The sequence below is a fragment of the Epinephelus lanceolatus genome, chromosome 4, assembly GCF_041903045.1.
Source record: "Epinephelus lanceolatus isolate andai-2023 chromosome 4, ASM4190304v1, whole genome shotgun sequence".
In the NCBI taxonomy this organism is placed as follows: domain Eukaryota; kingdom Metazoa; phylum Chordata; class Actinopteri; order Perciformes; family Serranidae; genus Epinephelus; species Epinephelus lanceolatus.
In genome coordinates, this window is record NC_135737.1 from 9,905,442 (window position 1) to 9,921,048 (window position 15,607).

At 41.1% G+C, this 15,607-nt stretch overlaps 1 protein-coding gene across 4 annotated transcripts in view; it reads left to right on the plus strand.

Moving 5' to 3' along the window:
- ccdc9 (coiled-coil domain containing 9) overlaps positions 1–15,607 on the plus strand; it is a 42,450-nt gene that overhangs the window by 23,365 nt on the left and 3,478 nt on the right. For 2 of the 4 annotated variants that reach the window (XM_033631458.2, XM_033631461.2), the window contains 5 exons: positions 5,739–5,859; positions 7,682–7,793; positions 9,717–10,230; positions 10,438–10,623; positions 11,431–11,601. In XM_033631458.2, coding sequence (XP_033487349.2) covers positions 5,739–5,859; positions 7,682–7,793; positions 9,717–10,230; positions 10,438–10,623; positions 11,431–11,601 — 1,104 coding nt within the window. The remainder of the gene's footprint in view (positions 1–5,738; positions 5,860–7,681; positions 7,794–9,716; positions 10,231–10,437; positions 10,624–11,430; positions 11,602–15,607) is intronic. The other 2 variants (XM_033631459.2, XM_033631460.2) reach the window with 2 other exon arrangements.

Consider the following 15,607-nt stretch of genomic DNA (forward strand, 5'->3'; position numbering starts at 1 on the left):
ATTCATCAAACGTTTATAATACCTCTATCAAGGAAAATTACATTGAGGTAATTATCATTATTGTTTCATTGCCCAGCCCTAACTTTAGTCATCATTTCCATTAATTTAGTTCACTGTTATTGATATTCTTTAATTGTAATCTGTACTTTTCTTACACCACGCATAAATCTTAAAACCTAAATTGTTGTCTTAAAGACGTTTGTTACTAATTTTATTTTTTAACCAAAACAGTTTTAATGTGCTGTATAAGTACATTAGTAAACATTAGTAAATAATTGAACACTGTACATTATTTTAATATATGGTAATTCCTGATTTAATTTTTTTCTTCCAATTTGTTTTTTCTTACAAACTAAATCTTGAATGTAACCTTTTGAAACTTGCATGTTTTCCTGGATTTAGGCCTTGCCCTGCACATTAACCTACACAGGCTTTATATAAGTTTTAGCCATTTGTATCACTAAAGCCAGTTGGTGAGTACTCCAGCTGTACAGACTGTGAGAGTGGAGGTTTGACCTCATACACAGTCCAGTCCGTCTCAGGGTTATGCGTTGGAATTACAGAGCATCTTGACTTGCTAATCTTTCCCTGAGGCTGACAACACTTAAACATCCTGAGGCTGGTGTGTGAGCAGTCAGAAGCTTTCAAACTGTATTTGTAAATAGTTTTTAGGCCTTATCCACATGCAAACAGTTTCACCTCACTTGAACTGAGATTTTTGAAAAGGTGGGTTTCTGCGTATCCATGTGGACATACTCATTTATTCTTTGTGTTATGAGCACGTACCTAAAGGTTTAGGCACTCCGAACAGAAAAAGGCCAAAAAGTTGCACTTTAACACACTGCAAAGACTATAGCCAACGGCCAACTAGCATGTATGTTCTGCACCTGCATGAGAAGAAATAACTCCACACCAGCAGGAGACAGTAGTCTGTATTCATCATTCAAAAAGGGAAACAAGACGACCTCAGGACAGATGTAAGACAAGTTACCCAGTTAACAAATTATAAACACACAGAGGGAGATGTCGCACTTTCTATTCAAAAGCAATTCTTTGAAAGCTTTTCGTTAAATTACAAATAAAAATGTTTGCGCACAGTACATATGAAAATGTATGTGTACACCTGAAACAATTAGTCGATTGACCCAAAATTAACTGGCAATTATTCTGATAATCATTGAAGTCATTTTTCAAATAACCACGAACTGTTTCTTCTTTAGAGCTTAATGGCTAAAAATGACCTAGCATTACGTTTGTTTAGAGCTCACTCGTTCTTGACTTTAGCTGTGTTTGTTTTCCTCTCTTGTGCTTCTCATCTTGTGCACTAAGCCAAACTGCCAATCAGAGTGATTTCAATCACTGATGGGCTTTGACGCCAATTCAACATGCTGAATCTACATGGACCAAATAGAGCCAACAGTGCGGGATATAGGGCGACAGACACTTACCAACAGCCTGACATTGACCATCAGCCTACTGCCAACCTGTTGTGTCAGGGCCCTGAGACAACAACAACAGTAGTGTGCTACAAGCAAGTAGCAACTCCACCTCATTGCAAGAGGCCAGAAAGGTTTTAAAAGTCCAGTGTGTAGAATTTAGTGGCATCTATCACTGAAGTTGCGGAACTGAAACTTCTTTAGTGAAGCTTGTAGGAGAACTACGGTGGCCGACGCAAATGGCCCTGTCTAGAGCCAGTGTTTGGTTTGTCTGTTCTGGGCTACTGTAGAAACATGATGGACTCTGTGGACGAGTAGATATAAACCGCTCATTATAAGGTAACAAAAAGACAATTCTTATCTTCAGGTGATTATACGCAAAAAAAAAAAAAACTTTATTATATTATATTCCATTTCTACCAATATATCCCCCTAAATCCTACACACTGTACCTGTACATAAATAAAGGTGAATAAACAGGTGTCAACTAACTATAAATATAAAATTAATGAATAATGACTTTGGGTTTTAAGCAATGACTGTATAATAGGATGGACAACATGTCTCCACTCTCTCCCACTGTACAATAACGAAGCCAAAATATCCCAGATACAGCTGATGCCATCTTGTGTTGGAGACGTCATTTGGAGCCAGAGTCTGCACAGTGGCAATATCTGCCGGTATTGAGTTCCTGCCCATATACCCCTCCAACCAATCGTGAGCAGTGCCACTGATTGAAAGCACACACAGAACTGTCAGTCACGACATCAACCCCCCTTTATGTACCATCAAATAACCAACTAATAACAAACTTGGCATAAAAACAAACACATGAACACATCAGTGTGAAAAGAACTGCCTACAATGACGAAAAAATGAGGAAAGTTTGACATGCACTTCAATCTTTTAGTTTGGCTTATGTTCTGTCCGCTAACGTGGAGGGGGCAGGGTTTATGAGCTATACTGCAGCCAACAACCAGGGGGCGATAGAGATGTTTCGCTTGACTTTTGGGGAGCTGTTATTTCATCCATCTTTATTGTACAGCCAACGGTTTTAAGTGACTACCAACAAAGGAACATAAAATCACTACACATGCTCAGAATGTTCTTTTCTGGTATTTTAGGTATCGTTGATGTAGACTTTATCGCCACCTGCTGGCCTGGCACGGTCATTTGAGCGCTTGTTTTTGCATTCCGGTATGGACACAGATATTTTGTAAAATGTAGATGGAGGGGTGGGAACCATGGTTTTAAAAATATCTGTTATACGTGCAGATAAGGCGTCAAAGTCAATCATCAGTCAGATCTTCCAGGGTGTTTTGTTCTGTGAGAAGGTTCAAACAAAAGCTGAGAATTATTTCTAACAGCTGTTCAGTCCTGGTTTCTTTCATTTTCTTTGTGTCTGACTGGCGAGTATATTACAGACTATGACATACACCTGCCCCACATTAAAGCCTGCAGTCGCTTTAGTTGTATATATCAGTGTGTGTTTCTTCACCATTTCTAATTTCTGGAATGACTTGGGTGTCCTCTTCACAGCCCCAAGCTGCTCTATTCAATCTCTTCATCTTCATCCTCTCAGTTTTTTGTGTTTTCTTCTCACTGATCCCTTCATTTCTTTTGTACTTGTATCTTCCTCTTCTTGCCCTTTTTTTATCTCATCCTCTCGTCCTCTCTCCCTTCAAGCTCTTATCCTCCCCCCTCCCTCTCTGCATCTCCTCTCTGACCTTCTCTCTCCTTACTTCCTCCATCCTCTGCTCCTCCTCCTTCCCTCCCCTCCTCCTCACATCTTTCCTTAGCTGTGACCGTTCTCATTCTTTCACACCTTTATCGTTTACCTTCTCTCTCTCCTCCTACTGACAGGCTTTTCTTTCCTCTTTTGGACCTTTCTGTTTCCCTCATCCCTTCATCAGCTGTTCATCTGTTCTGCTTCTCACCTCTTTTTATTTACTTCACCTGGCTGTCTCAGTCATTTCCGTTCTCTGTCACATCTCTCCCATACTAGCATCTTTCTCATTTCATCCTCTTATTTTCCTCCATGATCAAATCACTAGAGAGATGGGGTGATCTGCCCAAGTTGAATCACACTGATTGCGCCTGAAATAAAAATTGCCAGAATTATTTTAACAAGGTTCGTTACAGTACACCACGTATACAGTATACAACCCGTTATTGTGTTATTCACCGCCTTTTTAATTGAAAGAATAATCTCTCTGTCTACATTTTTTTAGTATCAGATTTTTGTTGTCAGTTCTTTTGTCATTCCTGATCATTATGTTGATATAAAAACAAAATGATTCACCATGTCTGATAAGGCAACAGGGCAGTGTAGACTACCTAAAGGTACAGTGTGCAGGATTTAGGGGGATATATTGCCAGATATGGAATATAATATAATAAGTATGTTTTCTTTAGTGTATGATCACCTGAAAATAAGAATTGTTGTTTTTTCATTACCTTAGAATGAGCTATTTATATCTACATGGGGAGCAGGTCCTTGTCCATGGAGATCACAATGTTGCACTGCTATGTTCTTACAGTAACTGAGAACAGACAAACCAAACACTGGCTCTAGATGGGACTGATTGTGTTTTCACGTTGGCCACAGTAGTTAGCAGCTCCTCTGTAACGAGAGCATCAGAAAAACACTTATTTGTAAACTGAAACTGCTTTATTCAGTGTTTTTTATCAGTTTAAATCACCTGTTCTGTTTTTATGGAGAGGAAGAGAACGTCGTGTATAATTCGACTCCCGGTAAAACCCTTCTGAACAGTGAACACTGATGCAGTTAACGTTGATCATCCTGTTACAGTGCAATGTTCTGCTTGGAAACTTTTGGTCCTGGCATACCTATGGATGCCACTTGAAGCCCTGCACCTACCCAAACACTGTTTCAGACCAAGTGTACTCCACATGGATCCAATACTTCCTGATGGAGCTGCCCCCCCCTAGCAGGACAGTGCACTATGTTACACAGCATAAGCTGCTCAGCAGTAGCTCTAGAAATGTTACAAAGAGCTTAAGGCATCGACCTGGCCTTCTGATTGAGCACCTGTTGGATGTGCTGGTAGCCTAGAAGTACCCCAGATTCACAACAAGGCCTGCTTGGATCACACTTGGCTCTAACTTGTCAAGGCATGGACACAGGACCTCTGGGGGGTGTCCTGTGGAGTCTGGCACCGAAGCGTTGGCAGCGGATCCTTTACAGATACTCAACCACATTGTTATCTGGGGTATTTGGAGGCAAGGGCGATCAGTGCTGTTCACTTCACCAGCCAGTGGTTTTAATGTTGGCTGATTGGAGATATGTTGTATTCTTGACTCTCCATGTTGAAATTACAACCTCTCATATGCTGCCCTTCACTTGAACGCAGCATGTTTGTGCTCTGTTTCAACATTTTTATAACTGTGATGTTTGTCCTAAAAGGAAAACTGTCTGCAGCTCTCCTTATTCCTCTTTTAAATCAGTCAGATCTCCTCTCCTTCCCTCCCCCTCAGAGCCGTCCGTCACCCACTAGCTAGCAAACAAACAGCCGCTTGACCTCCTTCCCGAGTTCAGATGGACTCTGCATCAGTTTGACGCTGCAGGACAGCTGCTGTCATACAAGTGTTGACTCTGATGTTATATAAGACATCAACTCTCAGACTGCAGCAGCAGAAACAGGAGAAACATACTGTTTTTGTTTATACTAAATCCTCATTTAAATCTCTTGAATACTGTGACTTACCATTGACCAGTTTATATTTATGACACTAACAGTTACCTGTTGACATTTCTGACATTGTGTACATTTGGGTTTTGCACCTTTTTTATTGATGATCTTTTTCATTAATATTTTTTTTCTACTTTGTACTGGAACTGCTGCAAAACAATTTCCCTCCGAATGAATACATTTTTATCTAATTCTATCTTCAGTACAGTTATTATAGGACACCACTCTAGATGTAGAAAATGGTTATAACATAAATATAGTGCACAATTGTATTTTTATTTTTGTATCTAAATTGGATCTTAAATTTAGTTTTATGTTAATGCAATGATACTGTATATTTACCTGAGGTAAAGTCAACCCTGTGGACACACTTTATGCCCCGTTTGGATCATGACTTCTTGTTCCTACCTTTTAAAAAAACAGCCTATACGTTTCACTTGTTGTAAAGTATTTCACCTCAAATCCAACAACACATGTCTGCCATCTCTTATCTCATCTCTCTGTTCCTCTCCTCTCTGATTCACCCTAACTTTTTAGATCAAGATAACAAAACAACTGGATTTACACTAACTTCCTGTTTGTCCTCTAGATGACAGTAAGCGGCCTCCTAAAGCTCCGACATTTGGTGACTTCCTGTCCCAGGGCAGGACCCCGGGACAACGAGGGGACCGAGGTAGAGGGAAGGGCCGAGGACAGAAACAGAGCTACAGGTAAATCTGTCAGGTTATCCAAAGATTGTCAGTTTATGCTCAAACAAGTTTTTTGTAGTACTAATAAGGTTGTTTTTCTCTATCACTGTTAACATATTATTATTTTCAAGTTGAATGTATTGATGACAGTTTCCATTTGTTGGTCTTTCACTGTGTATCTCACTTTAGTGGAATGTAGCTAACTACATTTACTCAAGTCCTCTACTTAAGTACAGGTAGAGAAAGGCAGAAAAGATCCCAGGAGGTAGAGCGGATCGTTCACTAATTGTGGTTTGATCCCCGACTCCTCGTATCCTTGAGCAAGATACTGAACCCCAAACTGCTCCTGATGGCGGTTCCATCGGTGTTTGAGTGTTAAAAACTAAGCAGCAGGTGGCACCTTGTATGGTAGCCTGGGCCACAAGTTTATGAATGTGTGTGTGTGTGAATGGGTGAATGTGACTCGTTTGTGCGTGCTTTGAGCTGTTGGATGACTAGTAAGGTGCTATACAAGTGCAGGTCCATTTACACTTTCCCATCTTGAGTATGTCCATTGTTGTGCTACTTTCTACTTGTACTCCCCTCCATCTTATTGTACTTTTTACACCACTACATTTATCTGACAGTTTTACTTAGGTTGTAAATTCAGTTTATTAATACAGTACTTTTTTTTGTTATGTTTTATCCGCGCCAATTTTTTTTACTTCAACATTTGGTGTGTATATCAGGACTTCTCATAATTACAACAGCTTTCAGTGCTGTTTGTGAATATAAGTTAAACTAAATGTGACCGTGTAAGTTACTAAAAAAAAAAAATCCAGATTTTTTTTTTCTTCATGAAAATACTTACAAAAAGTAAAAAAGCAATAAAATTCCATATAAAGAGGTGTGTCCTGTGTAGTGATACATTTTGGTCCTACATTTTCCATAAAGATATTAATGTAAATAGAAGAAGCACTGAAATACCATACAAAGAGATGTGTCCTTTTGTTCCACTGTAGTGATATATGTTGATATTAAATTGAATGTCTGTCAAATATCCAACTTCAAACTAACCTCGCTGCGGTCCAGCGGCTGCAGCAGGCTCTATCTCAGGGGTTACACGGTGCTGCTGTTGCGCTGTGCTGCTCTGTCTCATCCATCCATACGCTGTCAGTATCCTTCTTTCCTGCTGCAAAGTCACCCATTATAAATATGTACTTTACTGTGTGAAAAAATGGACATGCAGCGTGCAAAGACTGGCATGAAAGCGAATGTTACAGTCAATGCATGAGTTGGCAGCTGTCCCAAGTTGCATGCACCGGTGCATGCAGAGCTGAGAATCACGTGCACGACTCAGATTTTACATGCACTACCATCTATTTACGTGTATGTGGTATTCTGACCCTTGATTATGATGTATCATTATAAAACTACCCAGAGGTATATGAAGTTTTTAAAATGAGCTTTTTACTTGTAACAGAGTATTTTTACACTGTGGTATTACTACTGTAACTCGGGTAAAAGATGTGAATACTTCTTCCACCGCTAGAATATGGCACCGTACATCAGGCAACACTGAGTATTGGCCAACAAACCAGTTCTGTGTTGTGTTTTCAGCCACTGAGGCACTGAAAAATTTGAATGTTTCCCATACTGGGTGATGGTTCTAAATGTTTTTTCTAACACTGCAGCTGAATGTTGTTGTTGTTGATGTAGGAACATTTTCTTCTATGATTTGTAATATTTTGTTAACTTCATAAAATGCCATATAGTATAAATATGTTTTGTTTTGTTTTTTTGGTAAGTGTTATTTGTGAGTTTGGTATTTGCTACTTCTAACATATCTTTGTGCCTTTTACAGCATGCATGACAACCGCTGGGAAGGAGAGAAAGAAGAGGAGGACAAGACAAAGAGAGAGGAGAAGACTAAAAAGAAGGAAGAAGAAGAAAAACCCAAACCTCCCACAGTTAAGGTAAAGGGGTTTCATCTGGAATAATAACTAAAGCTGAAGTCAAACCCAGGCAGGGAACTAAACTAGACCTTTTTGATACACATTTCCTTCAGATGAGAGGGAAATCCTAAAGAAGTGGAACTCTCAGCCAACACTGTGATAATCTCGAGCACATAGACTACATGTACACACATGTACTTGGTCAAAGAAACAGAGCAGTCAACCAACATATCATGCCTAATGACAGATGATAGATGCAAGGTCTTGTATGTAACTGACAAACTGACTGTGATTGACTGCCATCATAGTATAGAAGGCTGAAAAATAGTTTCAGTCATACTTAGAGTAATGCTACTATCTGCAGTGTTCTTTTGGACCATTGGCTCCATGATACTAATTAACTTACTGTTTGCAAATCATAGTATTAGCTGATGTTACGAGCAACTGTGTGAAACTGCTTAGTCACAGCTAGCTGGCTAAAATTAGGTTAGGTTACAGTTAGTTTGTTGGCTGCTACTGCATCATTCTTGGCTAGTACAAAGTGCATTGTACCATTACATCATTGATTGTTGGCTAAATTAACACCAATTGCCATAATACATAAATTAGTATCATGTATCACATTAGCTGGGGAAATAATTTGGCAAGCGATCCAACTGACACATCCACTCAAGTAGTATTCTGCGAGTGATAAAGTTAGTGAACAAGCAAGCTAAGGTAGCCATCTAACTATCACTAAGCTGAGTTGCACTGATCTGGTATTGGTTGCTTCATAACTTTATCTGATAAGTAAGTTGCAAACAGCAAACTAGCCAATTTATAGCCAGATCAGCCCTGGAGTCAAGATGAAATAAATAACTTTTACTGCGGACAGCGCCTCAGTGTTGCTGTTGTAGCAACTCGCATAAACCCCAGCCCTTGGGTTCACAGCGGGCTGGTGGCCAGCAGCAGCAACAGAAGTCTGCCAACCTAGTGGCTGTAAGGGCAGGGCGCTAAGTGAAGGTCTCTGCTGGGCCTTCACTGCAAAATGTATATAATGGAAACACAGCATGTGTGGACTCTGAGTTGTGGAGGATACGACTCCATTTCTTAGCTAACATTAGCCACTGTTGCACACTGGTAGCAATGTAGCAAGCTGAAGGGATGCAAGACATTCAGGGACTGTGTTGCCAAGTCTTTTCCTGTGAAACTAGCTAGCACTAGCTCCAAAAGTTGCTAGAAGTTGCCAGATGATGTCATATGCTCATTTGCATATTTGTGATGTAATAGCTCATTCAGTTGAGATAACAGGAGCAGCTTAGTTGAATTAGATCCAACAGAAAAACCCTTACCAAAACATATGAATGCAATGGGAGCTTTCTCGCATTTCCAATCCAGAGAGCGAGAGCCTCAGTTTAACTACAGAAACTCACTTCAACTGAACTCTCACAGTGCAGCGAGCGGCATCTCCTCTCCTCCTGCCTGTCCCACACCTACTGGCTGCCTGTGCAGTGCTGCTACATGTGTGGGAGTGAATTACAATGTAATCTATTTGAATATAGTTCTTGCTTTTTCCCTGATGATCTGAACAAGTCGTTAAATTTGTCGCTAGTTGCTTTTTAGAAATACAGTCATCAAGAAGGTCTTTTGATTTTCTGGGGAAAAAAATTGGGCCCGAGTTCTTTACATAGACATCAGCCCACATGCTGCTAGAGCCAACCGAGAAAGGCAGGAAAGGTCTCAGTTTTTAACTTACATTGCAACCTGTTCACCCATTGGCAATAAAAAAACAACTAATATAATATTTACACGGTCTGTTGTGACTAGGCAACCGTTTGGAAACAGGCTCAGCTTGTCAGCAGCTCATTTCACTACCCTGAAGTGGCCAGACAACTCTGCTGTTGCAGGTTGCAGATTGCAGACTCTTTCCACTTACTTTGATCCCCTCCTTCCATCTTTATTCAGGTGGAGGCGAAGAATGCAGATGATGAAGATGATGACGAAGAATGGGAGGATGCCAGTGACGGAGAAGATGTTGAAGGCAGCGACTCAGAAAAGGACTCAAGGGGCGATGAGAAGAAAGACACTGGGAAAGAGAAACCAGCCAAGAGCAAAGACAGCTCCCCTACATCTCCCACGCCTCGTTCACGACCGGTGTCAGCAGGAAGCCCCAGAGAGCAGCGGACTCCCAGACCGAGGGTCCACATTCCGCCGCCAGCAGCCGTTCAGGACCCATCGGAGGGAGGCAAGCCCCTCAGCCCCTTCTCCCCGCTGGAAAGCCACCAGCCTGTATCAGACTGGGGGGAGGAGATGGAGCTGCAGTCACCCCGGAGCAGCATGGGAGGTGAGAGCCCACCGAAACCCCCCAGTGTGGAGGCCAGCCCACCCCAGATGAAGGAGAAGGAGCTGGAGGAGGAGACGCAGAGTCAAGCTGCCAGCTCAAATGAAGCTGCTGAGCCACAGAAAGAGGAGGACACAGGTAGGTTAACCCTAACGTAGTGATCTTTCTTTGTTGTCTCCTTGGCTTTTCTTTCGTCTTATCTTGAAGCTTCTCTACTTTCTCTTTTACCTTCCTTTTACTCTTTCCATCCCTGCCACCTTACCCCCTCCCCTCTACTTTCTTCATCCTTTTCTCCCCCAATCTTCACCTCACCCCCCTCCCACCATCTCTGTCTTTCATGCTCAGCCATACACGTTTCCACTTCTTCAGAAAACACTGAAGCCCAGCAGACTGTGATAGTATCAGAACCAGAGTCCGTCCCAGCAGACTTCTCCACCGCACCGCCATCTGACCCTGCCGCACTTGAGAGTTCTGAGGTCGGTGAGGTTGCCATGACGATCGACCAGGATACACCTGCTGCTCCATCACGAGGTAACAAAAACCAAAAAGAAAACAAACAAAAAAAACTAAATACATGAATTGCAAAGGTTCATGGTGTACGATATAGGGGCATATATTGGCAGAAATGGAATATAATATAACAATTATGTTTGTTTTAGTGTTATTTTAGAATGAGCCATTTATATCTACTTAGGGAACAAGAACAGACAAACCGAACACTGGCTCTAGATATGCGTTTTCACATCAGCCACCTTCGTTAGCAGCCCCTTTGTTATGAAGCCGAAAAGCTTTGGAAAAACACTGAGTTTTAATGTGAAACTGCTTAACTTGGTTTTTTTTTTTTTTACCAGTTTAAACACCTGATCTGTTTGCTTTAGAGACGAAGAGACCTCTGCCGATAATTCAGCTCCTGGTAAAAACCTCCAGAATGTCTGGATCTTAATTTATCAGAGAAAAAAGTTGAGCACACATAAGCAGGTAATGGGCTAGCAGCCCGTCTGATACAAACAGTGTCAGAGAAACACTAATTTGTTTCATGAAACTGCTTTATTTAGTTCTTTTACCAGTTTATATCGCCTTGTTATGGACCTCTGCAGATAATTCAGGTCCTGGTAAAAACCTCCTGAACAATGAACACAGAAGGAATACTAACTGAAAGTTCATGCATGGCACACGGGGGAAGTTTCAGCTGGTTACAATCTGCAGTCCTCACCACTCGATGACACTAAATCATACACATTGCTCCTTTCAGTGTTCTTAAATGGTAAAAAGGCAGATTGAAGAGATAATTTGTGTAGATCAGACCATGTAATGTAGACAGTTTTTTCTTTCTGACAGCAGACAAACTGGACACTGCTCCCTCTTCAGCCATCCCAGAGGCCAACCAGAGCTCCTCTGAATCAGCTAGAGAGGAAGGTGACGACACAGTACCCACTGTGGCCGACGCGGCTCCAACAGCAGAGACAGAGGAGCCCTCAGAGCAAACGTCTTCTGATCAGGCGTCTTCAGGTACGGTCCATTTCAGTGACTGTAGCATACTGTAAGAAACCCCCTGCTGCACACTGCTCAACGTGTGCTCATGCTTCACTTTAACTTTTTATTTTTGTGAATGTGTTTGATATCTTGTTTCCCTGGTTGTGGATCTCACTCAGCCTTGCCTTTTTTTCCTTCCATGTTGAAAAAATAATGGTGGGAGCTGTTTGCTGGCATGAAGAATCATCATATATATGTTAATATACTAACACACCGCGTTTAGCCTGTTTTTTGGACCTGACTGTCTTCCTGCCCCTCCTGTGATGGACTGAAAGTACTAACTCCACCTCCTGCCTTTGTTGTATTCACTCCCTGTGTGGTGTAAACTGCCCCACCCCCCCTCCTTGTGTTCTCATCTTCCACGTGATGTAAAACCTTTTGTTTCCATCCTGTTGTGGCTGTGATGAAAATGCTTACATCGCTGCATGGCGTGCTGCCTGCTTGACCAAATCTTGGCGTAACACCTCTCATTCTCGCTCCTTCAGTTTTCTTGGTGCTAATGCAAGTTTTTAATCAAATGAGAAATTTGTTACTGCTGAGGAGGAGTGATAAAAGAGCGATCAAAGTGAAATGTGGGCTTGTTTGCTGTATATTCATGGTGTTTTGGGAATCAGATGTCTCCAGCTGAACTGCCCCATCAAATAATCCAAATAATAATATTAATATATTATCAGTCAGAGCTAATGACTGTATATAAAGATGGACAACGCGTGGTACAAAAATGAAGCCAAAATATCCTGGATACAACCACTGCCATCTTGTGCTGGTGACATCATTTGCAGCCAGTCTGTGCAGTGGCACGATATCAGGTTCTCCGCCCATGCACCCATTCAACCAGTCGTGAGCAGCACCATTGATCCAAAGCACAACAATTGGCACACACAGCTATCAATCATGACATCAGACCCCCTTTATTTAGCATCAAATAACTGATTAAAACCAACCTTATCAGCAAAATGAGCACTTGAACAAATATCAGCGTGATAAGGGTTACCTAAAATGACAGAAGCTATCTTTGGGAAAAATGTATTTGACCCATGTCCCATCTGCTAGGGGGCAGGGTTTATGACCTGTACTGCAGCCAGCCACCAGGGGGCTGTCGAGATAGTTTAGCTTCACTTTTGGGGAACTGACATATGGTGCATCTTTATTATACAGCCAATGGTCAGAGCCACTTTGCTTTAAAAGTTTCACACTCATAAATGAAATGTATGTGACTGTATCCAGGTCCCGAGCAGCAGTCTCAAGAGATGAACCTGTTATGTTAGGTCTCAAAGAGTTAGCTGCTAATGTGTCAGCTGGCAAGAGTTACCGCTGAATGTCCCGAGCAAATCTGGACTTAAGATGGTGCACAGATTGAGAGGGTGATGCCTCAGCCAACACAGATGACAACATGTATCTAAGCAGAGCCAAATTAGAGCTCTATTCACAAGTCAGGGCCTGTATTTATTTATTTTTTATCAAACATCTGAGAGCAGGAAATCAGTTTAAAGAGGGATGCATTTTTAGTCTTTCTATAGGAATTGGAGTAAAAAACTTTCTATCCGTTTAATTGAGACATTGCCACTGTGAGGTTGGCAAGTTAAATTACCTGCTGTTTTATTTTATATAACTGCATTGATTTCTAAGAGAAGTATTTCACTGTTGGAAAGATGGTCTGTTTATAAAACATGGCTGTCTATGCAGTAGACAGATGCAAAAACTTTTGAAATGGGTGCAACATAACCAGGAAAAACAGAGGTAAAAGGGCTGTACCAGCAGTGTTCGAAGGGGCTGGCAGTTTCTTAGAAATCGTGTCAGCTAAAAACAACAAGCCTTACCGTCTGTTGCAGGACACATTTTTGCCTTCGTTGTGGCTCTAAAACTGACAGCCATTGAAAAGTTTGGTCTCATTTTGAACCTGAGCATCTGCACATTAGTTTCAGATCAGGTATGTTGTGATCCACTAAAGTTAGGCATGTAATGAGATGAGAGGAAGCCGGTTTTGTTCTGTCTGCCGCACGGCATCATAGCACAGTGGGAGCACTTCAGAAGCGCAGCGGTTTGCCGACCCAATTTTGTTGACTTGGTTATCCTTGATGTTTGTGCTTCCACCATAAGTAAATAAGAGTTCTATAGTTAAATTGTTGAGGGTTTTTTTTTTTTTTTTTGGTCAGTCTTAATTGTGTTCATTGTTTTTATTTCCTACTTTGTTGTGCTGTAGCCTACAGACAAAGTTGATAACATTAAAAGTACAGTTATGAATGACAAGGTTCAAAGATATCTGGCTGTGTTTTACTTATTTAAAACACATTTATCTTAATAATTACATCTTACATTCTGAAACATGCTGCGGAGAATTGTCTAGAGTGGCCGTGTTCAGTCTGAACGCCTGCTTGGCTGCCAGGCGTAGATCTGCACTCTACTGACTTTTCTAGTTGCTGTTGAGGTCGATGAAGTAGATTAAGCACCTCATCATACCATGATTCATCAGTGTTTATCATTTTCAGCCACCAATGGGAATAAGAAGCACTCAGCCTGGTTAGAGTCATCTTTATTTGATCTATTTCTGCTTTTAAAAGTGATTTGAGTGAGTAAACCACAGTCTAGAGAAGGAAGTCAAGTCATTAGACGCTCTCCGTACAGCCACTTAGCTAGTGGTTGTGGTGTTATCACTTTGGCTAATGGCTTAGTTTTCGAAAAATAAATCAGTGTTCGATCAACTTGTTCCAACTGGAAGCTTGAATTTGTGTGAAACCCATTCCAACCTGTTTAGACTGACATAGTAAAAAAAACTCAGATATTAAAGGAAGAATTGAAAAACCACAAAAGGACCAAAGGACTCTTTTCCTACACTTTTAAAAATTGCTCCCAGTAATCCTTAAAACGGGAAATTAAATTAAGGTTCAGCCAAAAGGCTTCATTAAGGAGTGTTTTAGATGTTGACAAGCCAGCCCCTGATCAGTGAGGGAGTGACCACTCCCTTATAATTCCAGTTGTAATAAGGTCATAAGGACACTTGAAGAGTTTAAACAACCACAAAGGGAAGAAGTCCAGAAACACCTGTCGTACTCAAAGCAGAACAGAAGGTTGGTTTTTGGTCAGTTAGAGGTGTCTGGGCCTTTTGTAGCAGTCCTTGTTGCAAGACTCTGTCAGCAGCCTTTACCTCTATAGCTTGTGTCTATTTGAGTATTTATGTTCATATTTGTCAACCTGTTGTTTACTTCGACTCTCTGACGAAGACTTTCTGAAGCTGAATACTTATGTAATTCTTAATTTCAGATGTTCAGCAGAATATGAAAATGTCAGATAAAAAATTGTGAGGAGAGATTTCTGTTGTCGTCTTTGTTCTTGGGTGTAAAAGCCACTCTGATTGCATTTACACTTCTTCTGATGACTCATGTGTGATAAACAGCAGAAGTCAGATGAGCTCATGTGGGCATTGTGTGTGTGTGTGTGTGTGTGTGTGTGTGTGTGTGTGTGTTGTAATTGTGTGACAATGTTATTGTGTGTATGTGTTGGTGTCAGGGTGGAGATCAGGAAACCAGGGAAATTAGAGGCACAATTAAGTTTTTAAAAGGCTTTTGAGAGGAAATGAGCTGCAGCCTGCTGGACAGATGATTGGGCAGACAGAACGGAGACTGTTTGAAGTCTGATTGAATTAAATCCTGTGATGTTGGTGAGGCTCCACAGTGCAGTATCTGATACTCAAGCACCAGCAAACACAAAAGAAAATAAAATTAAAACTATTGCGGTTAGTTTGCAGTATACATGTCCAGGGAACGAAAAGATGAGAAAAAATAAGCACATTGGGAGTTAAAATGAAAAATCATCCTTTACTAAGTAGAATTTTCTGTATTCAGTTAGCTTTTTAAGGCCACAACAAATTAGTAGATTCATTGTCGACCTAGTTCATTTTGGGAAATACACTCACGAGAGTTAGATGAGAAGACTGATACCACTCTCGTGGCTGTACGGTAAATATGAAGCTACAGCTAGCAGC